The 12390-nt window shown below is 46.1% G+C and overlaps 1 protein-coding gene across 2 annotated transcripts in view; it reads left to right on the top strand.

Moving 5' to 3' along the window:
* The first annotated feature begins 3336 nt into the window (after nucleotides 1-3336).
* pappaa (pregnancy-associated plasma protein A, pappalysin 1a) overlaps nucleotides 3337-12390 on the top strand; it is a 77080-nt gene continuing 68026 nt past the window's right edge. For both annotated transcript variants that reach the window (XM_076043667.1, XM_076043666.1), the window contains exons 1-2: nucleotides 3337-4617; nucleotides 9982-11086. In XM_076043667.1, the coding sequence (XP_075899782.1) occupies nucleotides 4227-4617; nucleotides 9982-11086 (1496 nt within the window). In that variant the 5' untranslated portion in view covers nucleotides 3337-4226. The remainder of the gene's footprint in view (nucleotides 4618-9981; nucleotides 11087-12390) is intronic.

Raw genomic sequence — 12390 nt, 5'->3', positions numbered from 1 at the left:
AGGAAGGATGTTGGATTTGATTTGGGGCCGTCGTCGCATGACAACAAAGGTCTGATGATGTGACTCTGTCCGTTTATATGTCGCTTAAACAGAAAGGAGATTATAAAATCATAAAGAGCGCTTGTTTTTTTTACCCCCCCAGTCAGCGCTGGACTGGAAAAGCGACTGATCTCTGCGTCGTGTCATTCCGAGTGCCGCCGCTCAGGTCCCATTGTTGGACCAGCCACTCGGACTTGCGTCAGGATTTGCAGGGGGGGGTGAAAGGGTGAGGTGGGGGAGGAGGGGGAGGGATGGGAGGGGCCTCGGTCACATGAACCGTCACAGGTCAATGGGTTAAGATGGGATGTTGTCTTCCGGGAGCGTCAAATCCAGGAATAACTGGGAATCAGGATGTTTGGGAAGAGGAGGCAACGTGTTTTTTTTTTTTTTTTTTTTTCAGGGTCAGAAAGGTAGAAGTGGGAGTGGCCGGGCAAACTCTCCTCGTGCCGATTGGTCAGTCTGGCTGATGGCCTGCAGGGTTTTGCAGGCCACAGCGAAACAATTCCTTGCGTAACAGATAAATGACCTTTGCACAAGCGCGTTTTACATGTTATTCTATTTTTAGCCGGCTGCTGCATCGGGCGTTTACTGTACAAGACAAGTGCTTCAATCTATGGCACTTGTCAACCATCACACCTTTGACAAAGAATGAAACCGCAGTAGTGGAATCTTTGACTTGCTTTTACCCAGTGATACTTTGGCACCAGAAGGCTTGAATTTCCTTTTTTCTCCCCCTCTAATAGGTTTTTCTTATAGGTCCCCTGATATAACAATTTTCAAATCTTTATTTCTCACTGAAGACTTTGGCTTAGCAGCTTCTGTCATCAAATATCAATTGTAAAACATTTAACGATCGGCTGAAAACTGTGTTTTTAGCCCGCTGTTTGCAGCCTCCTGCTGAAACTGTTGCCTTTGTTGGATCATTTGCATGTTTGGAACAGGATAAAAGTCCCACAGGCGGGAGCCAGCATCTGGTTAGTGGCTGTTGCCACCAGTCTGGGAGGAATATCACAGCCCTTTGTGACGTCACAAAGTGTGAGCTTGGAGGTGCAATGCTGGCAAGTTAGCCCGTAATGAGGATGAGCTCCCGCTGTCAGCTGATAATGACGTCAAGTGGTTTTTTTAGTCGTCATTGCACGTCTGAAGGCTTCACGTCAATTTGCCATAAGATGCCAAAAGAATCTTAAGACAACTCATTAGATCATGCCTTTAAAAACTGACAAAAATTAATTGAAGCCAATTATTGAGTCTTTGTAAATCGTACTTACGCTGTAAGAGGGTTGCTGATGTGGCGACTGGACGAAGCAGAGCGAAAGAAAAGTGGCCGAAGAATGGAGAGTTTCAGGAACTACCGCCCGTTGGCCGAGTTGTAATTAGTCTTGTAGGTCAGCCGGCAATGGCCACGACCAACGCTGCTGCAAGGCCAAGAGAAAGTCAAACTGATCTTGTGCAGCTCATCAGCTGAGGATGTTTACTACGTCATGGTTTACAAAAGGACCAAAAAAAACCCGACAACAACTGTTTTTTTTTTTCCAATTTAAAATTTTCCATTTTCCTCGGCGGTCAACCGCCATTCAGCACAACGCGCTCACAGATCTGAATTGGTCGAAAACACCGACACAAAGCGTGTACTTCCAGTGTTTCCATCTCCCATGGTTCCCTCATGCATCTCACCGCATGCCGCTGCAGTGGCCGCTGCATGCGGTATCGGCAGTGGCGGTGGCGACCTGTTGCCACCCAACCATATCTGAATGCGTCGGCCGTTAAACAGCCTGTCGTGTCGAGGTTGGGACGTGCAAACTTTAACAGAGTCTTAACGGTGTGCTCCGCCATAAGTAAGAAGTGGCGCTCAAGGGCGAGGACGGCCCTCGATATGTCACCACGCCCCCTGCTGGAGGCACAAAAGGTGGGGAGAAATGTGCCTCCCCCCTAAAAAAAACGCCCTCCCTCTCCAGAATTGCAACGCACTATGAAGAAGAAAACAAATATTTGAGTGTTTGTCCTCTCTTCCCCTTTTTATTGTAGGTGCCCCCCGACACACACACCACCTTTCTCTCTGGCCTGTCTCAACACACATTGACAACAAACAAGCAGAAGCGAGAGGAAACGCCGGCATTCCATGAGTCTCGTCTCTATGGAACTTAACTGTAAAGGAGCTGTCAGACCCCCCCACCCTCCACCCCCGACCCCCACACTGCCCAGCAGAAGCTTCCAGACTCTTGTCCACCTCATCATGACTCGTCGCGTATGAGTCAACCTGGAAGTTTACTAATCTTTTACAGCCCCCCCCCCACACCCCTCGGCTCCTACAAACCTCCCCCTTCCCACAATGATAACAGTGTGGTGGTAGAAGTGATATATTTCCTTAATTGGATTAAGAGAAAAAAGAGAAACGCTCAGGCTTTTAAATTGAAGGGGGGGTAAAAGACGTATGATGAATCCAATTAAGTTAAGTAAAGAAAAAGAGGAGAAGTGCTGGCATGGGCCTCCTCCTCCCATTACTTCCATCATCTATAATTTTATTTTGAAAGGAAGCTAACAGGGATCTTGATATAATGGATAATTATCTATATGATGAGGGTTTTTTTTTTTATTTTAAGTAAAAGTTCATCCTCCTCAGGCCAAAGAGTTTCTTTGGTTGTTCAAAAGAAAAAATAATAACACATTTGCATTTTTATATCAAATCCACCTTTAATCTGAACATTTGTTCGGCATGATCTTTGTATCTGCATGTTATTTTCTTTCAGTTAGGTTTGGTCTAATCAATTTTCATTCAAAAAAATAAAAAAATAACAATAAACTTTTCCAAAGATAAAATCAGAAGACGTCAAAAGAAACTTCACATTCGAGCCTTTCACAATAAAGCACGTGAAGAAAAATGTGAATATCTGCGAGAGTAATAATAATATATATCATTTTACTGAAGGATCCCGGCTCTGCTGTGCGCTGCGGTTGAATTGTTTAAACTGTCAGCCGCTAGAGGGATACATATGCGCCTTTTCCAAGCCGCCGTAAACACCATCCTATCACGACGTGCCATGGAGGGAACCGCCGTCAGTGAGAGTTGCCTACCTGTGTGACTTCCCACTTTGAAAAAAAAAAAAAAAAAAAAAAAAAACCCGCACGCATACACGCACACCCACATACACACACTCTCTCCCTCTCTCTCACGCGCACCCACACGCACGCACACACACAGTGAGAGACGCAGCTGAGGAACATTTGAAACATGAGTTGGTGTTTGCAAAAAAAGAAAAAGCCCAGACTTGGACAGAACTGCCTCTAAAGCGGACGGCCGGTTCCTCCAACTGTTATCTGCTCCAGGCAATCAATGAGGACCGCGATGCTCACTTCTGCAGCTCTCTGTCCCTCGTTCTCCCATTGGCAGCGGCACATATTGTAGTGCATTTCAACTTTTTTTTTTCTTTCTCTCTCCCTCAGTGTGTTTCTGTGTGTTCAGGAACACAGAGGGAAAGGAGGAAAAAGGGAAGGTTTTTTTTTCTAGCATTTTTTCAAAAAAAAAAAAAATATATATATATTTCTATTTTTTGCAGTTTATCTGCTTTTTTCCTACCCTTCCCTTTTCTTCCTGCAATAAATATGAGAGGTCGCTTTGTTGTCACTTTGCTTTGGAAATTAATATGTGCCGCTTCTTGTGCTCTTTTGCGGGTAGGATAAGGGAAACAACAAAAAGGTGTGACAGGAGCTTGGCGGACAACTGTGGATTTCAGCGAGTAACTGCCGTTCCGGAGGGGATGAGGGGGGTATCGGCCGGACCCCCCTCTTGATCGATTAGTTATTAGTCATCCCTTTGGTTAAATGGGATCCTTTGAAAAGGCAAGCAGAGTAGTTTATGCCTAAGAGAGAGGGGGGGTCGTGGCTTTTTTGAGTGTGTGTGTGTATGTGTGTGTGTTGTTGTTGGTGGTGTTGCGTTATAAAGAGGCAAATAAGCGTCAGAGCTTTTTTATGTTTATTTAGACAGTTTTTTTTTGCACGCTTTGACATTGTGCCGCTCTAAGGACGGGAAAAGGAGGGAAAAAATAACTCAAGAGGATTCCAAAGAAGAAACATTGTGGACATACATTCCATTTTTGTAGTTATCCACTTGTTTTTTGTTTTTTTTAAATAGATATTTTTCTCTTTTTTTTTCTTTTTTTTTCTTTTTTTCAAATTTCCTCCTACGAAAGATGAAACTTTGGACATCTCCCTGGGTGTCTTGCCTGGTGATTCTCCTCTTGTGTTTTGGATCAGAGTGTGGGACTGTCCGGAGAAAGGGGAGATCCAAGAGGGAGTTGGTGCGCATTAGGGAGGCGAAAGCCACCATCCCAGGGGCTTGTGCCACGCGCCTGCCCCGGGGCAAGCGCTCTTTGCCCGGCTTCGAGCGGCGGCTGCTCCGGCAGCGCCGGCGCTCCGCTCTGACGGAGGAAAACTCTTCGGATCGCGGGAAATCGGTCTACTTCACCGGCAGGGGAGACCAGCTCCGGCTCAAGCCAGGCGTGGAGATACCCAGAGGAAATTTCACCCTGGAGATGTGGATAAAACCGGAGGGAGGTCAACGATCGCCCACGGTGATCGCAGGTAGGACATCCTACAGCCCGTTTCTCTCTTCACTTCAAAAGAATTAAAGGGGAAAACTCCGGCGCAAGTTGAGCTCGTAAACGTTCGAAATGTGTCGCGTTCCATTCAAAGTGTGTTCGCGGAGCAACATGCAGTTTTGTGCGAGTTGAGAACGAGTTCATGTGCCCGACTAGACAATGATGTAATGCTCTGAAAAGTATAGCGGATATTTCAGGTAGTGCAATCACAGGGTTAAGGGAAATTTATTGAAGTTGCGGCGATAAAAAGCTTGCCAATGTGTGAAGCTTTTATTTTGGAAAGAGGTGAAAAGAAAAGAAAAGATAACATGCATATTCCGTTCGCCGTTTGCCTTGAAACGCTTGCGTGCACGCGGCGTGTGATTTTCGGATCTAATTGAGGCGCGCGAGCAGCCACATTATCAGATGCCGCATCACTTGACCGGCAGCTGATGTCACTGTGCGTAAAAAAAATGTGATTTCTCCGAGCCCATCCGGCTATTTTAAAACTATGATGTAATGTTCAAAACTTTGTGAGCGAGCACGTCACGTCAGACACAGACGCGCACGGAGCTCCCGCGTCTGTGGGCGCTCCGAGCACGCACGCACGCACGCACGCAGCAGTCAGCACACAGCAGCACTCGGAGCCGCCGAGCCGAGCAGCGAGTGTCTCCCTTTCCTGACTCCATTCCCGCCTCCCCGTGCGCACCAAACATCGACACCTTTCAGGATTCGCTACCTGAGTTACGGGACACAAGCAGGGTTTCCCCCTTCTGCGCAAGGGGCGTGAAAACAACCGCCTTCTGTGCGTGCTTTGCGCGCCTCGCCTTCTTGCGCAGTTGTCCCTGTCCACCCTCGGTCGAAGCGCACAGAAGAGCGTTTTCCCGGGTGACTTTTCATTTATTTTACATTGATTTATTTACATGTCGGCCACTTTGCCACTATACTCTCTAACGAGAAATGGGCAGACGTGCGCGCACCAGGGCTTGGAGATGCCTCTTTGTCGTGGGGATGCTCAGTGCCCTTATTGCCCCCCTCGCCCCCTCCCGCCCTACGCCTGCAGCTGTGCGTAAAGAGACTCCAGCAAAGTGTTATAGGCGAGAGGGGGAAAAAAAATCTACTCTGCATCGTCTGTTTTGAACAGTGCGGATTTTCTGTCCCCCTCATCAGCCTCCACCTCCCCACAAAACATTACAGTACCGGAGAACATTTTGTTGCGTCCTCTTGCGGACAGGGGGCGTTGCACTCACAATTTGACGGGAGTTGTGCAGATGGCTCGCTTCTGAACTGAATTGAACTCCTCTTGTGTGCCAGTGTGCACAGTTGGGGACTTTACGAAACCGTATGAGTAAATTTACACGCTCCTTTATTTCCTATCTGCTTGGCTCCTTCAAAACACCCCTCCTCCTCCTGCACACATGCATGCACGCATACACACACGCACGCATAGTGCCTGTGTGTGTGTGTGTGTGTGTGTGTGTGTGTGTGTGTGTGTGTGTGTGTGTGTGTGTGTGTTTACTGAGATACACTTTGAGGCAGCTCTAGCCAGTTGGCAGGGACATGCTCTGCAAAACCAATCCCTTGCAAGACTCTTAAACCAAAAAAAAAAAAAAAAAAAAAAAAGTGGGGGAGGGGGGTGAGAGGGTCTGTTGCGACCCGAGTGACTCTTCACAGGATGGACACAATAACAGAAACATCTGTAAAGCATAACGTGATGTGGTTCGAAGGAAAACACACCAAAAAAAATATAAATCTGAACCCCTGAATAAACACCTCAGACACGTTCTCTCTCCCCAAAAATGGATCCTGCAGATGTGGAACACCTCTTTTTTTTTTTTTTTTTTTACAGGTGTTATTGCTCAATCCCGACTCCTCATCTACCTGTTTGTCATATATTTTATTATTTTATGAGACCTTTTTTTTTCTTTAAAGAAAAAAAAAGAAAAAAAAAAAGCAGAGCTCAGATCGTGTGCACAGGCCAAAGAGGGGCAACTCGAGAGAACAAATAGGATAACAAACACATTCAATTAAAACCTAATCTTTTAAATCCAATTCAGACCTCAAATATCCCAGTGCCTCCAAAAACGCTCCATCCCCTTGTTTTGATCCCGACACAACTGCTGTGGGTTTTTTTTTAGTATGTAGATATATATATATATATATATATATATATATGTATATATATATATGTATATATATATATATATATATATATATATATATATATATATATAAAGGTGTTCTGCCTTCCCTCTTTGATGAGGTCGTTCTGCTCTTTGTTTTTTGTAAACACACATGCACACACACACGCATTCACACACACACGCATACACACTGTTGTAACTGCTCAGTGTCTTCATTAAAGTTGTTATGATAAATTTAGAAAAGAGGAAATTCAGGTTCACGCTAGGCCTCAGTGGAAAATCAATTTTGTTTTAACAAGGACAAACTAAAAGGCCCAACGCCTAACATTAACACAGTCCCGGTGGCATGACCCAACATTAAACAACCATGTATGTTTTTAGTTTGATGCATTTATCAACATATACCTGCAGTTGCCCAGGATGTGGATCTTAACTCCTTTTCTGGTTACACGTTAGGTAGATAGGTCAAATGAGGATTTGGGATGTTACTTCCTCACAGTTTACTCCTTGAACGCAGCCTCAAACACAAGCAGGGATGGCCACAATAGCGTGAGGTAATGATATGCTGTCATTTCCCACGTGCGACAGTAACATGTGGTAAGAATTGATCCCAGGTTTAAACATTTGTAACGCTGAATGAGTTTATACACACACAGGCACATGCACACATCCGTCTGTCCAAATGTTACGCAGACTTTGTTGTGCCCTATTAGCTCTTGTATCCGGGTAATGTTGCGCTGTCCCGCATCAAAGGATCAGAGGAAAACGATCCCAAGAGGGACGGCGGCTCTCTTCCATGACCTGCTGGGGACGATTATTTGTAGACGTTGGCGGATAATTGCAGCGATAACAAATGTACTTTGGTTCTGTCTTCTGGTGTAATGATTTACGCTAACACTGGTGTGAAAATAAATTTTGTATGTTAAGAGTCAAGGGTGGAAATAAAGAAAAAAACAGTGCTCACGTCTTACTTTAGCACAATTGGATACATTTAGACAAGATGATGTTTTAGAATAGGTTTTCAGGTCTACTGGGTAAGATTCTCAAATGTCCATTAAACACACATACACTAAAACTAAAAGTCCATATGATGTAACGCTGAAGAACATTGACTTTTTTTTTCGTGGGGAGAAATTTCTGGTTCTCCAAAGAGCTGCTCGATTTGGTCGGTTCAACCACTTGGACCCTTCAGTGTTCACGTAGCAGTGACCAGTACCAGGCCTTCCTTGGCACTTTTTAAATTACCTCACCAACTGTCCGTAAATCATTCCTTGCCATTCATTTGAATTGGTTCAGTGTCGGACTTGTCGCCCCTGTCAAACGTCCAAAGTCAAGTGTTTTGAGGTGCTGGGCTTGACATTTTTATTATTGATGTCCTTGTTATGTTCCCAAAGTTTGCTCTAAAATATCAGTGGAATTTTCCATTGTCTTGCCGGGCACGTTGGCTTGAACGGTCATTTTCACTATGACTGTGTAAAGTCTTTGACCTTTCGGAGCTCGAGAGTAAACCGACTCCACATTGTTCGCTGCCTCCCTGCTTTTTATCAAGTCCCGGTGACATTCTTCTTTTGTGTCTATGTGCTTTTTTCACCTTTTCCTTTTTCTTTTCTCTGTGTGTTTTTCTCTGGAGAAGACAAATGGCAAATGTGAGAAAGGTCCCCTTTGAACCTGACAGTGCAGCGCTCTACTATTCTACCGTGTGTACATGCAAATCCCTTCATGTCTGCGATATTAAAGCAACACAAATGTATACACAAGGTATTTCAGCGTATTCTCACGCGTGGAAGTACGTGTATTTGCCTATGGTTGCAAATGTGTATGCGCGCGGCTGCCGAGGAATGCACACACTCACACACACACACACACACACACGTGTGTGTGTGTAGAGGTGTGTTGCCGTGAGCTGGAGAAGGCGCAGCGTAAGGTCTGGAAAAGTGTAGCACGTTAGATTAATTGAGCATGGCAGAATTATGACAGCTGTTTACACGAGGAACCGTACGAGCATTTTAGCACACCTTTTAGCCTCGAGTGGACTGGCTGACAGATGGGAAGGCTTTTTTTCCCCCCTCCCAGTGTAGTGGAAAGTCTGAAAGCATCTTCCGCCCAAAGGAATGACCTTGACGCTGAACCCGGCTCTTGCTCTTTGAACATCAGTCCGCTCAAGCACCGGGCTAATGAATGCATATCATTATAAGGCAGGTCAAAGTTGGTGAAATGCTCACCGCAATCACCATTAGCCGGCCACTTACTGCAGGCTCAGGTGGACTAATCGATGAGGATGCGAGTGTTGAGGCAAAGATGGGGATAATCTCAATGCTAATCAGCTCATAATATCTGACTGTAGTCAAGGTAATAAAGACAAATATGAAGGGTATATGTATGTGGCGTACTGCCCAGAGTCCTTACCACTATGCAACCTCCTCTGCGGGTGAATGGTTGAGGAACTTTTTAGGGGAGACTACCAGAAAGGTTCTTGGGTTGAGTCATAGCTACCTGCAATTATTCTGAGACATATACTCTTGTAATTAGACTGGACTGCTAGACTCATAACACATACTGCCAGCCTTTATGTGCTAACATGGACATTGTCAGAAATATCAAGTCACTTTGGAACCTTGTGCACCCTCTTGACAGGTCCAGGAACATGCACATAACGGTGAACATGAGTTACCCAACACACACACACACACACACACACACACACACACACACACACGTACACATGGAGGAACACACAGACGTGAACTTGTGTGCCGGCATGCACGTACCTCAACAAGTACTAAACAAACAGTTACCATTCAGAGATCCCCTAAGAAGTGAAAACACATTACCTTGCCGAAGCTGACACACACGGTCCAAGTGAAACAGGAAAAAGGTGTTTTAGTGCCTCTACAAAAACAAGGCTCCGGCAGAAAACTAGCCTTTTTTGGCTACTCTGTCGGCAAGGGACATTTACACGAAAAGCTTTAAATGTCCTCAGTGTTCACCAAAAGCCTGCACAGTGATATTTCCATGGGGTCTCCCTTGGCTAAACATGCACTTCAGCCCAGTTTCCAAGATAACACCAGCTTATATATCCAAACGAAAATCCCCAAAACAAAACAAATCCATACATTTGATCCCTAAACTCATCTGCATTCAAATATCCAAAGTGCTGTGACTGAATTAGTGACTCTATTTTCACTCTGACAAAGTAACATTGTCTCTCGCTTTTTCCTCTCCAGGATTGTACGACAAATGCTTCTATGCCTCCAGCGACCGAGGGTGGCTGCTCGGCATCCAGGCGGTCAGTGAACATGGGAACCGTGACCCGCGCTTCTTTTTCTCTCTAAAAACTGACCGTGCCCACAAAGCCACGTCCATCCACTCCAACGCTCGCTACGTACCAAACCAGTGGGCACATGTGGCTGTCACGTATGATGGCGTGTACATGAAGCTCTTTGTCAACGGTGCCCAAGTCGGCGTCAGTCGGGAGCAGTCAGGTGATGTCTTCAGCCATTTAACCAAAAAGTGCAAAGTGCTGATGATCGGGGGGAATGCACTGAATCATAACTACCGGGGGTCGGTGGAGAAGGTGGGCTTATGGAGGCAGGCCCGAGGGCAGAGGCAGATTATCAGGGACATGCAGGGCCATGAGGACCCCCAAGATCTACCTCAGCTAGTCATCCGCGAAACGTTTGAGCACCCGGGGCGGAAGTGGTTGACTGTGAAGGATGGTAACTTTCCTCAGCCAGAACATGGAGGAAGCAGGCGAACGGCATTCCAGGGAGGCAGCGTAGCCGGGAATTCTGAAGGAATACTGGACACAACGCTTGAGCCACCGTCCTGTGGCCAGACTCTCTGCGACAACGTGGAGGTCATCAAGAACTACAACAACCTCTGGACCTTCCGTCGGCCCAAGAAGGTGCGCTACCGCGTGGTGAATGTCTGGGATGACGCGCGGCTGAGGCCGACAGTGAGCGACCACCAGATCAGCCTGCAACACCAACAGCTGAACGATGCCTTCTCCCCATATAACATTTCTTGGGAGCTCAGTATTTACAATGTGACCAACTCCTCCCTCCGAAACCGGCTGATCCTGGCCAACTGCGACATCGACAAGATCGGTGACGACACCTGCGACTCGGAATGCAACCACCCGCTCACCGGGTTCGACGCAGGTGACTGCAAGTCGGGCCACAGGAGCCGCTGTCCCGACCACAAGCAGGGTAACGGCATCTGTGATCCCGAATGTAACTGGGACAACTTTTTCTATGACCACGGCGACTGCTGTAACCCCAACGTGACGGATGTGACCAAGACGTGCTTCAACCGCTCGTCCCCGCACAAGTGAGTCCAGTATCTTCACCCCACTGCATGTCATTGTGTTTTCAGTGTCGGCCGTCCTTCTAACTGGTTGTTTAATAAACACGGGACTCGACCGAAAAGCTTTAACCAACCGCAGCATTCCTGGCTAAATTTGATACATCTTTTGGCTCACCATGATTGAATAACTCTCGGTAAACCAACTCCACACCGTGGCCTCTCTTGCCTTGAGTAAATCAAGCAACACATCTTTCCATACGTGTGTCTCTGCAGTGAGCTTTCCATGTCTAGTCCTACTGTTTCCTAACCGTTTTGGGGGCTGAGTCTGAGTGTAACTCAACTCCCAGCCTGTGTGGTCGGGGAATCCTCTGGGAGCAGCGAGTCTAATCTAGCCTTGGACCAGTTCAATCAGTGATCCACACTTCAGGCAGGGCTAAACAAATACAAGCGGATGATTATTCTAGTAGCGAATGTACAGGTCAGGCTGCTCTTTCTTCCATTCTTTCCTTTTTTTTGGTATGAATTTTTCAGCAACTCTTCCCACCTTCCTCTGCTCCGCTTCCCCTCATACCCAGGGGCTCCAATTAAGTCAGCTTGATTGGACAGAGCAGTTGGATCGGAAAAGGCAGTATTCTAAACAGAGTATAAGGGCGACTACAGGTCAGAAAAGAGTTTGGTATGGCTTTTGCTTTGTAGCAAAGGAAAAATGGAAAAGACCCCTACCCCTCTCTCCAGGAAACCACTGAAAGACACATTTCCTATGAAGCCAGGTACAAGTCCCAAAACGTGAATGCCCAAATGGATTTCCCAGGAAACACAGTGCAGAGCTCCCTTGATTTTCACAAAGATTTACAAAACCATCCGAGATTTGCTTTGCATTTGTGCGGATGAGGTCATCCACTTCAATGCCGCAACCCAGAGACAGTGCAGAGGCTGTTAAAATCGCTTGCAATTTCCTCCCTTTTTTTTCCTTATGAACTCACTGCGGCCAGTAGCTAATAAGTCATAGCAAGCAGAAGGAATAAATCTCCTGTTTTCACTGTACGAAGGTTGGGCCAGACCTCCAATCGCATAATTGATTGTACCTTGGCACAGGGAAACAACACAGCAGTAGATGAAACATTTGCAGTTCAATAAGGGGCAGTTTTTTTTTGTTCTGCACTGAGAAAGGGGAGCAAATAATTTTATAAATTTATAGAATGTTTATAAAAGTATATTTATATATTTTTTGGAGCTTAACTAGCATACCCGCTATGAGAGATGGTTCGGCTGCTGGTGATAGCAGCACTCAAGGGGATCAGACTGTTTTCTCCATCACACTTAGACTG

The sequence above is a fragment of the Nelusetta ayraudi genome, unplaced genomic scaffold (assembly GCF_046127955.1).
Source record: "Nelusetta ayraudi isolate G7.1 ecotype Tasmania unplaced genomic scaffold, CSIRO-AGI_Nayr_v1 ptg000076l, whole genome shotgun sequence".
NCBI lineage: Eukaryota > Metazoa > Chordata > Actinopteri > Tetraodontiformes > Monacanthidae > Nelusetta > Nelusetta ayraudi.
Note: the sequence above shows the minus strand (reverse complement) of the source record. Positions and strands in the feature narration are given on the sequence as shown.